Here is a 17625-nt window from a genome sequence, read left to right as displayed (position 1 = left end):
GCCTGATCACATCTGCTGTGACTACTTATAAATTAAAGCATTACTCACAAATCTTTTACTCCTTTAGTATTTACTGAGCACATCTCACTGAAAAGATTTATTCTACACTTAAATATCACCACAGAAAGGAATTAGTTGAGAATCCCCTGTCATAACTGACACCAGCTTTCTCACTCCCTGAAGTTTTACCTCTGGACAAATCCCGTTCAACTCTGATTCACCCAAACATTCAGGATTTCTACACATTCCTCTCCCAGTTCATATGGTCTAACCCACTTAAGTCTCATGGATTCTGCTGTTCTCTAATAATGGGATTTGTTTCAAAATTCAGTTCCATAGACTTGAACTTACTTAGGAAAAGGGGAAAAGAGAGGAAGGAAAAAATTAGGAGAGAGAAAGACGTGGGCTCAAAAGGTTTACAAATCAGGTAGATGAAGGTTTCACCTTGTCAACAAGAGCTCAGACTTAAGAGACCTTAAGAAAAATAACATGGGGGCAACTCCTCTCCTCTGCATGTTAAAAATGAGAATGTGAGCCATGTCCTCCTCTCCTCAGTGAGAAGGAAAGTCTGTCTTTACAGCAGCAGAGGATTAACAGCCTGAGAAGCAGCTTCATCTACAGTACCAAAAAAAAGAGCCAAAACACCCAGAGAACATCAAAATAGTTAAGGTCCATACAACCAGAGCAGTTCCCAGGCAAATGCACCTACAAGCCCTGCACAACCGCAGCACACCACAAGAAAGAGATTCTAACAGCAATTACCAAAACTACAAAAAAATGGAACCTACTTGCCAGGAAAATCTATCCATAAGAACCACCTCCCATCCCCAAAGCCAAATTACTCATAATTACTAAAACATTTTTCAACTTTAAGGTACAAGTGTTTTGCGATAACGGAAAAGGAGCAAAAAGCATTTGAAAGCCATTGAACAAGTTAATTAAAAAAAGCCTAAACAACCTATCTCTATTTGAGGGTCCTGACAACATTTATATCATCTTATACTTTGAAGGCAGAAACTTCAGGCCCAACTTCAGCCACCAACATGCAGCTGCCCACAAATTCTGCCTCCTGCCACACTACAGTAAAGAGCGACCACGAAAAGGTAATACAGATAAAGAAAGAACAAACATCAAAAATATCCCCTCTTAATTCATTCTAGGGTTTTCCAGTCTAAATTGCAATCATTTCATCAATATAATTTTCATTTCATTTGGGATTAAGAGATGAGAAAAGAATCAGAAAGGACCAACTTTGACATCATATTACACCCCCCAAAAAAAAAATAATCCTAAGACTTTTTTAATAAATTACCAAATACAGCAAAACCAGGTATACAGTTATTTCCTTCATTCCACAAAATGTTACATTATCAACTTAGTCCTTAAAAGATAAGCAAGCTGTAGCTACATCAGAAATAGATCATACCCAATAACCAGTCAGTAACAAGTCAAATTTTTCTCAAAACATTTGTACAGCATTCTTAATTGAAAAAAAAAAAAAAAGGATAAAAGATAAAAAGAAAGAAATAGCAACAAATAAAATCACAACTAACTTTATTTTAAGGGTGCCAGCATCCCACAGCCAAAAGCATATTGTTCCATCTGCCCCGGTTGAAGATAAGTATCTCTTTGAGCCACTGCACAGTGGAGAGAACTGGGGGGAAAAGGGGGGAAGAAAAAAAGAAAAAGGTCTCCTGTTAATTTGTTCCAGATGTGCTGAGGAGTTCCTTAAGTCATTGACTTCTCACCAAGAAAAATAATCAAGTATAAGGAAAACAAATGGCAATGAACACCAAAACAACACGCTGCTGCACTCTCTTTGTTCAGAACACCCCTCCTGGGTTACTTGCCAAAGGACTCTGGGTTCTCCCTCCCCACAACCCGAGTTGTGCAACAACAGGCAAGGCCACAAAAAAAAAAATCCCAAAATATTCAGCAGTGACTGCAGCTCTCAACGTTACCTGCACTCAGAACCACCACCTGCAAAGGAACCACACCACCAAATACAACTACCTACATGCATCACGCTATTTTTTTTCAACAAGGGTTCAGGCATTTTGACAATAAATATGTTATTTCACTATAAACGGTGAAAATTCCTTCTCACTTCAGAGCTTAGCTCCCATCTTTATCACACAGACCGTTCTCAGGTGGTTCCTTTTTCAGTCCAACGATGCATTTCAGGCATGGACCTACCTGCAGGGAGGTTATGGAGGCGCTGTGGCCCTGCAGAACGGCCAAGGGCGCGCAGGTCCGAAGGCACCAAACGCGGATCATTTTGTCGCAGCTCCCAGCAGCGATCATGGTGTTCTCGTAGTTCACCGCCATGTCGGATATTTCGGCCGCGTGCCCTCTCAGGGTGGCCAACAGCCTTCCATCGTCCGTCGCCCAGATCTTCACGAGGCAGTCATCTGAGCCCTAGAAGTAAGGCAGAAATCATTTCAACCACCATTAGTTGCTTTGATGTTACAGTAAATTAACATGAAAAACTTAAAAACTAGTGTCCTACATGGATAAACAATCCCCCCTCATGTTTTTAACAGTTCTTCACACCGCATTCACTGAATTTCACTGAATTTCTAGAGTTGGAAGGGACCATAGAGATCATCTAGTCCAACTCCCCTGCTGAAGCAGGATTGCCTAGAGCTAGAGCATGTTACTCAGGAGCATCCAGGCGGGTCTTGAAAATCTCCAAGGAAGGGGACTCCACACCCTCCCTGGGCAGCCTGTTCCAGGGCTCTGTCACCCTCACCGTGAAGAAGTTTCTCCTCATATTTGAGTGGAACCTCTTATGTTCCAACTTGTGCCCGTTGCCCCTCGTCCTCTCAGTGGGAACCACTGAAAAGAGTCTGGCTCCCTCCTCCTTCAACCCTCCCTTGAGATACTTGTAGGCGTTGATAAGGTCTCCCCTCAGCCTTCTCTGCTCCAGACTAAAGAGTCCCAGCTCTCTCAGTCTCTCTTCCAAAACACAACACAAGCTTACATTAATTCACAACAGTACATACAAAGCTTGATGCCTTTATAAGACAGAGCACAAATCCAGTTGGATTAATGCTCTTCAGGAAGACACTTCTTCCAAATCTCCAGCAGAAACAGAAAAGGCTGGTGCAATACATGAAAATGAAAATTTACATTAATTGTGAAATGAATGATGAATCAGTAACGTTTTGTCATTTAGCATTACACCCACTTACATTCACAGAATCCCAGAATGACATGGGGTTGGAAGGGACCTCTGGAGATCATCTCCTCCAACCCCCTGCCAGAGCAGGGTCACCCAGAGCAGGTCCCACAGGAACGTGTCCAGGAGGGTTTGAATGTCTCCAGAGAAGGAGACTCCACCACCTCTCTGGGCAGCCTCTGCCAGGGCTCTGCCACCCTCACAGCAAAGAAGTTCCTCCTCACGTTTAGGTGGAACTTCCTCTGTTCAAGTTTTGTGCCTGTTCCCTCTTGTCCTGTCCCTGGGCACCACTGAAAAAGGACTGGTCCCATCCTCCTGACACCCACCCTTTCAGTATTTATAGGTGTTGATCAGATCCCCCCTCAGTCTTCTCTTCTCCAGACTAAAAAGACCCAAGTCCCTCAGCCTTTCCTCATAAGCAAGATGCTCCAGGCCCCTCAGCATCTTTGTAGACCTCTGCTGGACTCTCTCCAGCAGTTCCCTGTCCTTCTGGAACTGGGGAGCCCAGAACTGGACCCAGTGTTCCAGATGGGGCCTCCCCAGGGCAAAGCAGAGGGGCAGGATGACACACTCTTCCTGATGCACCCCAGGGTGCCATTGGCCTTCTTGGCCACAAGAGCACACTGCTGGTTCATGGGCATCCTGTTGTCCACCAGGACTCCCAGGTCTTTCTCCTCAGAGCTGCTCTCCAACCTGTCCTGGTGGGGGGGGGTTATTCCTCCCCAGGTGCAGCACCCAACACTTGCCCTTGTTGAACTTCATCAGGTTCCTCTCTGCCCTACTATCCAGCCTGTCCAGGTCTCACTGTGTGGCAGCAAAGCCTTCTGGTGTGGCAGCAACCCCTCCCAGTTTTGTATCATCAGCAAACCACTAGTCCCATTCTTCTTGGAGCTACATAGATTTAAAAAAAAAAAATATATATATATATATAAAATGCTCTGTCTACCAAACTACACATATTACATAAACACGCTTCTGCAATTCTCACATCGTACAGATCAATATTATGAATAAGCTACTGACTTTACAGTAAGCTTACAGCCTCTAGTCATTTTACGGGATGAACAGATTGTTCAAAGCACAGCAAAATGAAAAAAAAAAAAAAAAGAAAAAGAAAAAGGAAATCAATAAAAAAAAAAAGAAAAAGAAAAAGAAAAAGGAAATCAATAACCCAAACCCTGCATTGTGAGACTCCTGAAATGCTGCTTCCGGAACGTAACTGATGGAGAGCAACCTGCACACCAGACAACTTAAAAGATGTAAAATGATCAGCCAGAAAAACTAGTTGTGGGACCTAATGCCATCTAGAAGGGCCTCAGAGGTCTCTTTAGGAACAACAAACCACGGAAAGAAGATCGGCATAAAACCAGCCCACTCCCTACCAGGTGGCAATAATATAGCTGTAGAAGGATGTGTTATATCTCTCCACTGCACAGAAAACATAAACAACTGTTATCAACTTTCAACAAGAAAAAAGGAAAAGAAAAAAAGAAGAAAATAAAAAAGACTTGGGTAAGATTGTAAATTCTGTAGCATCGTGCCAAGATAACAATATTAGAGTTCAAAGAAATTGACGGGATTCTGCCTGAACTGAATGGGACAATTCACAACTCTTAAAATGCTGTTGCAGGGGTGTTAGCAAGGGCATTGGCTCACACCACCACTCCCGTTTCCAACCTTATGTCTGCAACTGCTACGAATTACGTGCCTATTGAAGAGCATTTGTCAGAAGGGAATCCTAGAAGGAGTTCAGCACCGGGGAAGAACCGATGACGGCACTGCCAAGGTATGGATGGGAGCAGTTCATTTTCCGACCCTTACACAGACTTGTGGGCTGAAGTGAAACTGCCAAAAAACCTACAAATTAATCTGGGGTTGGAAACCTCACACAGAGACTATTCCACACCACTGTCTGTTATTCCCTAGAAAGAGGAATCTCGGAGCAGACAGGAAGATAAAGGCTGGGAAAAGGAGTTGGCCATCATCCTTCTTCGCAGTCAGAAAGTGAAGTAGTGCAGGAACCAGAAGCCAACTCTTCTTTCTCTTACTCTGCCTCGTTCTCCAAGTCAGGCTTTTCAAGAGATCCAGATTACACAGCCTCAGAAATAATGAGGTTTTCTTCACTGATAAGTCTTTTAGCTGTGTCTTTACATGTGAACATGCCTTAATTCACGTTAATTAAAAAAAAACCACTAAATTACCAAGACAACAGTTTGTGTATTAAGAATATTTTAGTAGATTCAGAAAAAAGGGAAGAGGTTGATCTTCAGAAATCTCTTGTGAAATTCATAGAACAATATAAATGGAAACAGGCATTGCATGAGCTACTGGTTAGCAGGCAAACTGCATCATGTCCTGTTCTCGCTGCCTTTAGGCAAACTAAGAGCATCATCTTCCTAGCAAAGATAACATCTCCCAGAAGAGTATGACTCAAAAATGTGCTGAGATCACTTTCTTTTTCTTTTAATTTGACGCAGGACATAAATAGAACTTGAATTTAGAGGCTTTCAATCCCCTCAGAGGTCAGGAGGAAAAGGAAACAGTTATGATGCATCTTCTAAAACCAATTATAAATCTAAAACAAGCTCTTATCTTGCTAGTGTCACACGGAACGCTGGAGGTTGTAGAGTAAAAACACAGAGCAAGAACGACTCCCTGTTGATGCAGGGAAATTTACAGGCTGGCAACAGACATGTCTGGAACAAAATCTGGCTTACTTTTGGTTATAAAACCCTATTTCTACTTACTATGCTACAGACTTTAGAAATTGCAGCGGTCCAGACTGAACAGAATTGGCAGCGTTTCACTATAGAGACACAATTACAAGAAGACAGTTCGTGACCGTTTATCCACTGCCTACATCACGTCAGCTCCAGCAACATGGGCTCTGCTGCCATCTGGAACACCAACCATGGGTTTCCACTTGCAAAAAAACACTTGAACATCTACACAAAACCCACCAGATTTACCCGAAAACGGTGACGTAAGGAGGTCTGTCCCAGGCCCTTCAAAATGAAAATTCACCAGCCACTATTAATTTCTATGGACACTTTAACATTACATTGAAGTAATCATGATCTAAACTGGGACCTCTTTCAAGCAGTTGTAGGAGGACACCAGCGTATCTGTCAGCAGAGGACCTGCCAGCAAAGCACTGGGGTGGTAGAAGCGATATTACTCCCCCGTCTTCACCCCATTTTATTTCAGGTTCTTCTACTTTAGTGGGCTTCAAGAGGAAGGGGCCAGTCTTTTTCAGTGGTGCCCAGGGACAGGACAAGAGGGAACGGGCACAAACTGGAAGACAAGAAGTTCCATCTAAACATGAGGAGGAACTTCTTTCCTGTGAGGGTGGCAGAGCCCTGGCAGAGGCTGCCCAGAGAGGTGGTGGAGTCTCCTTCTCTGGAGACATTCCAACCCCCCTGGACACGTTCCTGTGGGACCTGCTCTGGGTGACCCTGCTCTGTCAGGGGGCTGGAGGAGATGATCTCCAGAGGTCCCTTCCAACCCCAACATAAACACACATCCCTCTACACAACAAAGCAAGATGCACGTGGGCAAAAGGACAAATTATATTTACAACGGCATTGAAAGAATTTTAGAAGTCAGGACTGTAATACATAAAGTAGGAGAACTGCCACAAGGTTAGAAAGTGCACAATCCAGCTCCTGGATCCACAACAGTATCGACTACATCCAGTGTTCCTGGGAAGATGATAAACACAGCCAAGTGTACCAGGCTGGCACGAGGTGTGTATTCAAGAGAACTTTGGCTCTGCTGAAATGGACCACTTACTAAGAAATCCAGATTACACTGACATCTACACGTTTTTATAATTCCCATTCCTTGAGAAACTTGCCATTTCAGTAATTATTTCAGACAATTATTTTTTTAAAACAACAACAAAAAAGAAATCATTAAAAATACTAAGAACACCCGTACAGAAAACCCAAACAACCCAGTTCCTGGGATCTCATAAAGACAATTCCTTGTCAACCAACATTTATTACAACACACCATGTGCACTTTCAGCTTTCTCATTACCATCAGCATGTTGTACCAAACCTGAGTGAGTACCAAACCAGGTTATTAAACTTAATATTCATTGTCTAAATTTAACAGAAGTTACAGATAAGAGTCAAAATAATCGTTACTTCCATATTGACTGTCTTCTCTGACTTTCTAATCAAATTCTGTAGTGGTGGTCGGTTCTTTTGCTTACAGAATCACAGAATGGTTCGGGTTGGAAGGGACCTTAAAGACCATCCAGTTCCCACCCCCTGCCCTGGGCAGGGACACCTCCCACCAGACCAGGTTGCTCCAAGCCCCATCCAGCCTGGCCTTGAACCCCTCCAGGGATGGGGCAGCCACAGCTTCTCTGGGCAACCTGGGCCAGGCTCTCACCACCCTCACAGCAAAGAAGTTCTTCCTGAGATCTCATCTCAATCTCCTTTCAGTTTAAAACTGGTGCTCCTCGTCCTATTGCTGAACTCCAACATAAACTTATGTTTTTGCCAAAGAACACAAGTCCAGAGGAAAGAACCTACACAGGGCAATTCCTTCCCACTAAAAATAACCCGAGTTTTCAGACTGAATTACACCAATCAGCAATTACCATCACATCTAGCTTTAAGACATGTATGCCAAAACTAATTTAACATGCAAAATAGCATGGTTATCAAAAAGCATATCGGAGAGTAACAGCAATAAAGCATTTAGCTGCCTTTGATACACATTATCAGTACATTTAGGTTCTGGAAACAATTAGGTGATATGCTGTTTGTACTTTAAAAAAGAACTCACAAAATAAAGATTTGGTACTTACAGTGAATATTCGCCTGCCAGTCCGGTCAAAAGTTACACAGTAGACAGAGGATAAGTGTCCTAAAATCCGTTTGTGCATCTTCATGTGTTGATAGACTGCAGTGGGAACAAGGCGTTCCAGTCTGTATTTTCCATTTAGTTTTCTTGAAAACAGGGTATCCACTACCAAATGCGGAAAGACAAAAGAAGAGACAGCATTTATATAGGGGTCACAAACTAAAATACTTCTTCAGGATGGAAAGTTTATTTCAACACCGGGCCACCTGCCATATGAACAGATAACTAGTAATTCATTTTGCCACAGTTCGGGAAAAATATGTATAAAAGTAGCCTCTGATAAAAACATACAAAGAAGTATCGAGGCAGAGCACAAAAATGCAATACAACTTTCAAATTTAAGTACCAAAATGTATGTTTCTGATTTTATACCAAGTATGAGAAATTCAGGAGGACTGAAGCAGCTCCCGTGGAGGAGTGAACTACCTCAAATTTAATAAGCATAAGAACTTCCATACAGCTGTTACCTGAAGAACAGCAAACATTCACACCTTCTTCAAGGCAGCTTGAGGTTTCTTGAGGTCTACGCCATCAAACATTCATCCACCACTTGCAAGATAAATCAATTTCTTTTTTAAAATATCGCTACTCACAACAGAACAAAAACAACAACCAACAAAGAAAACCCTAAGAAAATATTTACATATCGATTTACCAAAACCTTACAGAAAATTCTGATTTTGACTAACAGAGCCTTACTCAAAGACTTTGGGAGTTTTTTCAAGTTTAAAAGCTAAGAAGGTCCGGGAGCAGGAAATCTTCAAGATGGAAATCTTCAATCAAGAGCTTCAGTAAATAAAAATAAATCTCAGCGATACTAATTTTAAACTGCTACTCATGCAGCAATAAAGCAACAGACTATATTGCTTTTATGAATGGATTCATAGATATTAGTCAACAGTTCCCCTTATCATCATCAGACCAATGAATGGCAATGGTGTTAGATTCTATATTCCACCAAATTGTGGTAAAGCAGGTAATATATTCAGATCTTCAGCTTCTGAATACATGAAAAGTAAAGCCATAAACACCCAACAACATCCACAGCACGACACACACCTGAAAAACGAGATCTATCAGTGCCAAGAAAGACAGCAGATACTTTCACTACAACTCTGGTTTGTCATTCTTTCTCTGTGACCAAGGCCAGGATGGATTGAGAGCAGCCCTGAGGAGAAGGGCTTGGGGGTGCTGGTGGATGAGAAGCTCAACATGAGCTGGCAATGTGCACTGGCAGCCCAGAAAGCCCCCCACATCCTGGGCTGCATCCCCAGCAGCGTGGCCAGCAGGGCCAGGGGGGATTCTGCCCCTCTGCTCCAGGCAGTCCCCACCTGAGCCATGTGTCCAGCTCTGGAGTCCTCAGCACAGGAAGGACATGGACCTGTTGGAAAGGCTGGAGCCCCTCTGCTGTGAGGACAGGCTGAGAGAACTTGGGGTGTTCAACCTGGAGAAAAGAAGGCTCCAGGGAGGCTCCTATAGCCCCTTGCAGTCCCTAAAGTGGCTCCAGGAGAGATGGGGAGGGACTCTGGATCAGGGAGGGGAGCCACAGGACGAGGGAGAACAGTTTTAAACTGAAAGAGGAGAGATTTAGATTACAGATATTAGGAAGAACTTCTTTGGTGTGAGGGTGGTGAGAGCCTGGCCCAGGTTGCCCAGAGAAGCTGTGGCTGCCCCATCCCTGGAGGGGTTCAAGGCCAGGCTGGATGGGGCTTGGAGCAACCTGGTCTGGTGGGAGGTGTCCCTGCCCAGGGCAGAGGGTGGGAACTGGATGATCTTTAAGGTCCCTTCCAACCCAAACCACTCTATGATTCTATGTCTGTAGAAGCAAAGGGAACAACCCAAACCATTCTGTGATTCTATGTCTGTAGAAGCGAAGGGGGCAGGACCAGGGCAGGGATGTGGGCATGGAATCACATTCACTCTACAGCACCAACCATGGAACAGCTACAAACCTCTGGCATTGCTTGGGTTTGGCCCAGACCAACCAGACACTGGTTCATGAGTCAGCACAGGTCAAACTACATTAAATACGCAAAGTGGATTGTAGCTACTCTATAAGGAGCAAAAGCACTTAGTGGTGTGGACAACTGCCAAGCCCACTGGCCTCAGGCCACAAGAACATCTCTGAAACATTTCAGTTGACTGCCTACGTAGCCCAAGGAGTCAGGGAAAGCTTCCCAGGTCAAGATCCTTTGTGAAGGAGCAGGATCAAGGATCATTACTTGTGGAGTGAGGAGCTTCTAGTCAATGTGCCACTACTGTCTTGAGACTCTACTATTTCCTCTTTCCTCTTCACCCTCCCTTCACACAAGACAAAGATGCATTCGCTTGATGACAAAGCTGTTCCTTGCCAACAGTCTGCTTTAGAACAGCAAGAAACCAAGATTAGTTCAGTCACAAGATACATCTAGTTTTGGTTTCTGACAAATCATCCTACAGTTTAAAAAAAAACACAAGAGTCACATGCCCCAAAAAACCCCCAAACAACAAAAAAAACCCAACACCCAAACACACATACACACATACAGAAAAAAGGAAGGTCTTTGTCACAACACAATAGTATCAACCTACTCAGAAGTTACGTTTTGTTTGCTCCTAATGTAAGACAGAGATGGTTGTTGGAAATCAGCTTCTAGTGATGCCTTCAAATGAAGCCATAGCTCACAAAAAAGGAAAAAAGTTTAACTACAAGTTTAATTTGCAGAGATGGCCTGTCAATAAATCGAAACTAACCAGGATAAAGCAACCCATGACTTCATTCAGCATCTGATTTGTAATATACATCGGAGTTCATGAAAAACCATTTCAACTACTTGAGATATATTTCAAGTTTGGGTGTGGTTTGATTGGTTTGTTGTTTTTTTTTAAATCACTGAGGATTAAGTTTAACAGAACCCAAGCCAGCATTTCTGATCATACTTTCCTAACAGGCAACTTGCTACTAGTTCACACATCCCTAAAGTCAAGAGGTGAAAGAGCCCTTGCTCAGTAAAAATCAACCTCCTGGAGGAAAGAAGAGGAAATGCTGTGATATTGGACACAAGAAAGTGGGATCTCTCTCACTCTTTGGCTCTGGTCAAAACTTAAAACATACAAAAATCCCGAAATTGGTTACAAATAAAATTGAGTGAATTAAAAAGTGATTTGACATGGAAAAAAAACAGTATTATGAAACTACATTCTATGGGAAGAAAACTTTTTTCCAAGATCCTGCAATTGAGGAGGGGAAGAATCAGTCTCCCACAGGCTTGAACACTGTGCATAAACATACAATTTTTAAAAGACTTCTCAAACTGGTTATTTTTGTGTTTTAAACAAAATTCTCACATCCACTGTTATTCTTCAATACAGCCTTTCATTTAACTACATTTATATTTACTCTCAGTGAATTTGCCAAGCGACCCAGCTTAATTTCTCCAACTGTCCCATTCCCACTTTTTATTCCAAACACCAAGGACTCCGACTCGTCACCCACACACTTTGCCAGCAAAACAGCATTTTTTCCTTCCAAGTACAGGTAAAAAATTAAAAATAGCTGTGTCTCAAAAATAAATTCCTCCAGTCAAATACTAAAATTGATTTTTCTGGTGCAAGCCAGAGTGAGAAAGGCTACCAACTCTTAATAATAATAATGCCTTTTTACTAACTATATGCCTTTGATTTTATAAGAAAGAAGGGTTGGAAGGAAGAAAGAAGAAAGTAACAGAACAGAGTGCCTGCTCCTTGCTCAAAGGGCCCTGTGAAGTGGATGCTGCACAGAAAGAACTCCCATCCAATGCCAGGCCAATTAAGGAAATGAAAATTAACTTAGCTTTACATGCCTGTCTAGTACTCTCACATTAGAACCTGCTTTAAAAATAAGTAAGTAACATTCAAAACAAGCAAACAAACAAAAAGCAGCTGTTATTAAGAGGTTGTTGTGCAACACAAGAGGACAATCCACCACTTACTTCCAAACAACATTTTGGTTTCAAAATCAGGATCCCTCATATTTACTACCGAAGCAGAACCGAAGGCCTGAGAAAGCCACGTATGCTGTTCATGTTTTGAACACATAAAAACCACTTTGCCACAAATTTTATCATTTAAGTTGCTCTCAACTGCTTACCAACTGATTCCAAATAAAATGCATTGGATTCTAGTTTTTAGGTGGCTGCAGCTCATCTTCGTACAACATGACCAGCCTCAAAGACTGAAATGGTCTGCTGTCCCAGAACCACAGGATGGTAGAGATGGGAAGGAACCTCCAGAGATTAGAATCACAGAATGGTTTGGGTTGGAAGGGACCTTAAAGATCATCCTGTCCCACCCCCTGCCCTGGGCAGGGACACCTCCCACCAGACCAGGTTGCTCCAAGCCCCATCCAGCCTGGCCTTGAACCCCTCCAGGGATGGGGCAGCCACAGCTTCTCTGGGCAACCTGGGCCAGGCTCTCACCACCCTCACACCAAACAAGTTCTTCCCCAGATCTCATCCAAACGCTCTAACCTTAAGCTCTGAAGCTAAGAGCTTAAATTCCTTTTTTATAAAGGCCACTCAGGAACTGAAGCTGTGAATGGAGATTTAGGCTCTTAAAACAACTTAGTAAAATGGAATTTTTTTTTTTAATTTTTTTTTTTAAATCTCACTTCTGCTGTTACTGCCAACAACCTTAATCTGAAAACCACACATCTCAAAGAGTCAAGCTCACCTTGTTTTTTTTGGTTTGCCTTAGAACAATGTCAAATCAAACACAGATGTCAAGCCGACGGAGGTAAAGGGGTGGGAGCTGTCAGATTAGAGCAGGTTTCCAGCAGGTTGTCTCACCCTCCAAAGGCACGCAACAGGCACCAACTTGAACGCCTTCGAAGTTTTAGAATGTCTCTAACTCACTCCCCACCCAAAATAGAACAAGCAGCTCAAGAGAAAAACATCAATCTGTAAAAGGGAGATAAATCTGGGGATCTGAAAGATATGGCAGCATTAGCTATGCCGATTTTTATTTCCCCTTGGCTTTCTTATTTTAGTTTTATCAGTGACCAATTCCATCATCTTATTTACACGGTCTTATCCTGGAATGTGAAATATGCCTTTAAAGATGGGGGACAGTAATCTGCCTTAGCCACTCGTCAGTGGTAAACCCAATTTAATTTTGTACCAAGTATAACTTACATTTAAAAAAAGCACACACAGAAATCATTATGGCTTATCTTGTATTCCCTTCCTTTCCTGAGTTGTATTTAACCACTGAGAGCTCTGTTCAGAACAGAACGCAAGACAGCGCTTGTCTCTGGGCATTTCAGGAAGGTGAAAATATGCTGACACCGGAGCATTTCTTAAAATATAAAATTTAAATACAAAAATTCTATACACCATCTAAAAATTTACATATAATATCTATTTGTTCAATGAAAGTAACTGTCAACCTGTACTAATTCAGAGAAGTAGGTGGCAAGATATTTGCAAAAGCAGAATCCCACTTGCTTTCACTATGTATTTATTCAGTTTCTATTTTACTCATAGTGTAAGTACTGTAAGACTTCTATAGCCCATTTCTTCTTGCATAACAAGTCATTTACTTTAGTATAATTCACTTTAAACTTGAATAAACAGGTGTAACCAGATGTTACTTTTACACAGTCCTTTAGCACAAGGTGGGGTTTTTTTTTCTAGTTTTTTACTATAATTAACAGAATAATATAATTACACAAAGTACTCTTAGGCTGGTGTTTAGAACTGCTGGCCAAGCAGTTCCTGAAAATTACAGAAAAAGAGTTCTTTTTCTGCTTCAGGATCCAAGAAGATGGGAACTTTAACAAGACAAATTAGCATACAACATGGCCCTTTTTTTCTTAATTAAGCACTTCAGCAACTTTTTATAAGATACGTTGCACAAGTGATAGCAACTGGATAAAGATTATTCCATATTCAAGTTTTGTTTATTATGTTATACAGATACTCTATAGTTTTCTGGGGAAATACATATTTATACAGATGTATTTTAACCACATATAAATCAGCTACACACAAGGCAGCTAGCACAATGTACACAAAAATTTAAAGAACATGCCATCAGCATCACAACTGCATTGGTTCATCAGGCTAAGAAACAAATTATTATTTCTGCATATTCAGTGAAATATAAATTAATTTGTCCTGCACAAGGTAAAAAAGATTTCAGCGTCTTTTCTGTTCCTCAACTATTAGAGGGTTCTCCACCTGAAACTCATTCAGCCTGAAGAATAGGTTCCAATTCTTTTTTTTGTTGGGCAAATACATAAAATACCGCCTTCCCAGGGGAAAAATTAGAAGTTATTTAAGGAAATAGCTCAATTTATAAAAGAAGTGTCATTCCAGTTCATGATTTCATTGAGAGTATCAGACTAAAATAAGATAAATCAAAAACAAATGCTTTCACACACAGCTCTGAACCAGACATCCAAAAAATCCAAATACATTTCCCAGTTAAAAAACATTCCATTACCAGCACTTATCTCAATGTTTGGAAAAGGAAATTATTGGTCATGAAAAAGAGGGAAATGTTGAAATAACTGTAATTTTGCAAATATCCAGTGCTCTGCAAAAGGTTCAATAAAAATAACATTTATTTAGAAAGCCTTACTTGTTCTTCCCTAAAACGAGTCTGAAAGTTATTTTTCTTAACATTTAATTCCACTACCACGGCAACTCTACAGCTTTCTTTCAACTCCAGCTACCACAGATCTCATACCCTGATCTTTCTCCCTTTAAAAACTATATATACCACAGAGGAAGCAACAGTGCAATGCAGAACAATCCTCTTCCACTCAGATTTCTCCAACATGTTCCAAAATGTATCTCCAAGTAAAGGAAAAGGTTAAGGCCCTTTTTCATGACCAATAATTTCCTTTTCCAACCACTGAAGAAATCTCAGCTATTAGAAAATTTGGTTGCATTTCAGCCACCTCGCAGAAAGAGCTGCTCATCTACCCCAAGATTTTCCAAGTTTACCACCTTCAAGCTAACGCACGGCCACTCAAGAGCATAAATCTATCCAGCAACAAGCATTTTCTCCCCCACATCTAGAGCACAACACAGAACAACTCTCTTCACAAAGACCAAAATAGCAGCTCAAAACAAAACCACAGTGAACGGATGCAGGTGCTCCAGGCTGAAGTGAACTACCTCTGGCCAATACACGTACTAGCTGAGAAGGCTCTGAAAACTTGGCTCTAAACACCCAGCAAAACAACGTTCTCCTCCTGTATTCCAAGTGACTACAGAAACACAGTGGAACGCATGAAAAATTACGCTTTAAAATGGATGAGGTACTAGGACACCAAACACTTTGCCACCCAACCAAGTCAAAACTGGCTGGGCTCAACCAAAGAGCTTCTTGGCTGTAGTGTGTTCCTGCTTCAGCTGTTCCAACTACATTTCTCTGGGTGAAGTGTAACAGTATGCATTTTGAGATTTGATTTTTCGTTTCTCCAACATTAGAAATAACATAAATATCCCAAATTAAGCTCTCTCAATTACTTACATATATGCACATACCTCTCCCAATCCATGGAATCACAGAATGGCTGGAGTTGGAAGGGACCTTAAAGATCATCCAGTTCCAAACTCCTTGCCCTGGGCAGGGACACCTCCCACCAGACCAGGTTGCTCCAAGCCCCATCCAGCCTGGCCTTGAACCCCTCCAGGGATGGGGCAGCCACAGCTTCTCTGGGCAACCTGGGCCAGGCTCTCACCACCCTCACAGGAAAGAAGTTCTTCCTGAGATCCCATCTCAATCTCCCCTCTTTCAGTTTAAAACTGTTCCTCCTCATCCTATGGCTCCCCTCCCTGATCCAGAGTCCCTCCCCATCTCTCCTGGAGCCCCTTGAGGGACTGGACAGCTTTGAAGTATTTCATACTTCAAAGACAAAATGAGCTTCAGAACAGAATTGGGATATGAATTTACCATAGCCATTTTTCCTCCACACACATACAAACCAGTAAACACACCACCACAATGTCTTAATAAAAATATACTCAAGGTGAGGTATACGCCACAAAGGACAAATCCAAACAGAACTTCTACTTAGCTCTCATCACCACAATAATTAATCACTCTGGGAATTAGGTATTACAGCTCCAATGCCAGAATAAAACCGACTTACCTATACTGGGTGGACTGCCATAATTCACAGGGGACTCCGGAGGCCTCCCACAATGTAGCGCAGCGAGAGCAGATCCCTTCCACACCACGTGTTTGCAACCTGGTTTAAAAGAATTACACAAAAACAAACAAACAAACAAACAAAAAAAATGTAGGCAAGCATTTTCTCGTGCGAGAACACGGGAAAAGCATGAAACATCAAGAACTCTAAAAATTCTTGTAAAATGTTCATACTTTTGTTTGTACGAAGCAAGGACTGTCTGCCAGCTCCTAATAACGTCTGCACCCCAGGGACACTTTGGGGAATTTCTTGCTCTAGAAGCGGTCCAAGCCGATGGCATATTTGAAGCAAGTGATCAGGTGCCAAGTGTCTGTAATATTTCACCTATTACAGGAAAGAGCAAACAAAACATTCCGTAAAGAACATAATATTTTTGAAGAATTATCGGTTTAATCCCCCCCCCCCCCCGCAAGATTGTTACACAAATTCATAACAAAATTATAGCATATTAAGAAGAAAAACAAATAATGACCTTTAAGTACAATAATTCCTTCCAGCTGGTCCTAATTAATTCTTCTATTCAGCACACGCTACTTTGTACAGAGAACTGTTGGTATTTACTACTTTCTGACTTTAAGGCACAGTTGGTCATAGACTAATAAGGTCCTTTATAATCACAGTAAAAAAACGTAAAAAATATATTCAATATTATATTTAAATAGCAGTCTGGTCAATTTAAGCTACTGTAAGATAAAGACAAGGACTGTAAGGGCAGCAGCATTTACAGAATTCTTGGATACCAAATAAATAACACAACACAGAAACATTCCACCTCAGCTCATCTAAGTTATAAGAGCTTGTCGAAGCTCCACAACTGGATTTTTATTTTTATTACATCTAAAGCTTTTAAACAAAAACGTTGGCTTGAGTAATTCACCCTTAAAATTGCTATATGAGGTTCTCTATTAGGCTACAACCACCCAGTACCAAAACAAGCTCCTATTAGCAGCAACAGCGTCGTTATGTTGCCCCAGTATTAATGAGCGCCCGGACAAAACCAGCTCATTCTTTTGAACTGCTGTAATTCTAGATCAGAAGACCATTATATATAACAAGGATAAAAAAAAAAAAAAGAAAGAAAAGCTTTGAAATGTATGTGGCAACAGCAAAATCCCATCAACGTAAAGCTTTTGGTTTAAGAAATGGCATTTTTAAAATGCATAAGCTATTGGCAGCTTGGAGCGTAACAAAGAAAATTTAAAATAATAAAATTAAGAGGGAGGACAGAAACCCAGTTTTCTTCAGCTGTTGTACAGGGTTTGGCGCGCAGTAGTTTCATCCTCCATACAGCCTAAAATACTTCTTCAGTGTTTTACTTTGCAGGAGGAGGAAAAAAAAAAAAAAAAAAAGGTACTGCAGCAAAATCTTGTGATGTTTCGTTATT

The 17625-nt window shown here is 41.5% G+C and overlaps 1 protein-coding gene across 1 annotated transcript in view; it reads right to left on the bottom strand.

Annotated features, from left to right (window-relative positions):
* Window positions 1-16560, bottom strand: part of PHIP (pleckstrin homology domain interacting protein) — an 89636-nt gene extending 73076 nt beyond the window's left edge. Inside the window, exons 1-5 of the mRNA XM_014949331.1 lie at window positions 16415-16560; window positions 16182-16280; window positions 8004-8164; window positions 2197-2418; window positions 1554-1654 (exon numbers count right to left, since the gene is read on the bottom strand). Of these exons, the coding sequence (XP_014804817.1) occupies window positions 1554-1654; window positions 2197-2418; window positions 8004-8087 (407 nt within the window). The 5' untranslated portion in view covers window positions 8088-8164; window positions 16182-16280; window positions 16415-16560. The remainder of the gene's footprint in view (window positions 1-1553; window positions 1655-2196; window positions 2419-8003; window positions 8165-16181; window positions 16281-16414) is intronic.
* Window positions 16561-17625: the final 1065 nt, after the last annotated feature.

Source organism: Calidris pugnax, unplaced genomic scaffold, assembly GCF_001431845.1.
Source record: "Calidris pugnax isolate Ruff unplaced genomic scaffold, ASM143184v1 scaffold132, whole genome shotgun sequence".
NCBI classification, from domain to species: domain Eukaryota; kingdom Metazoa; phylum Chordata; class Aves; order Charadriiformes; family Scolopacidae; genus Calidris; species Calidris pugnax.
The sequence above is the reverse complement of the archived record's forward strand: the minus strand, read 5'-3'. Positions and strand labels throughout refer to the sequence as shown.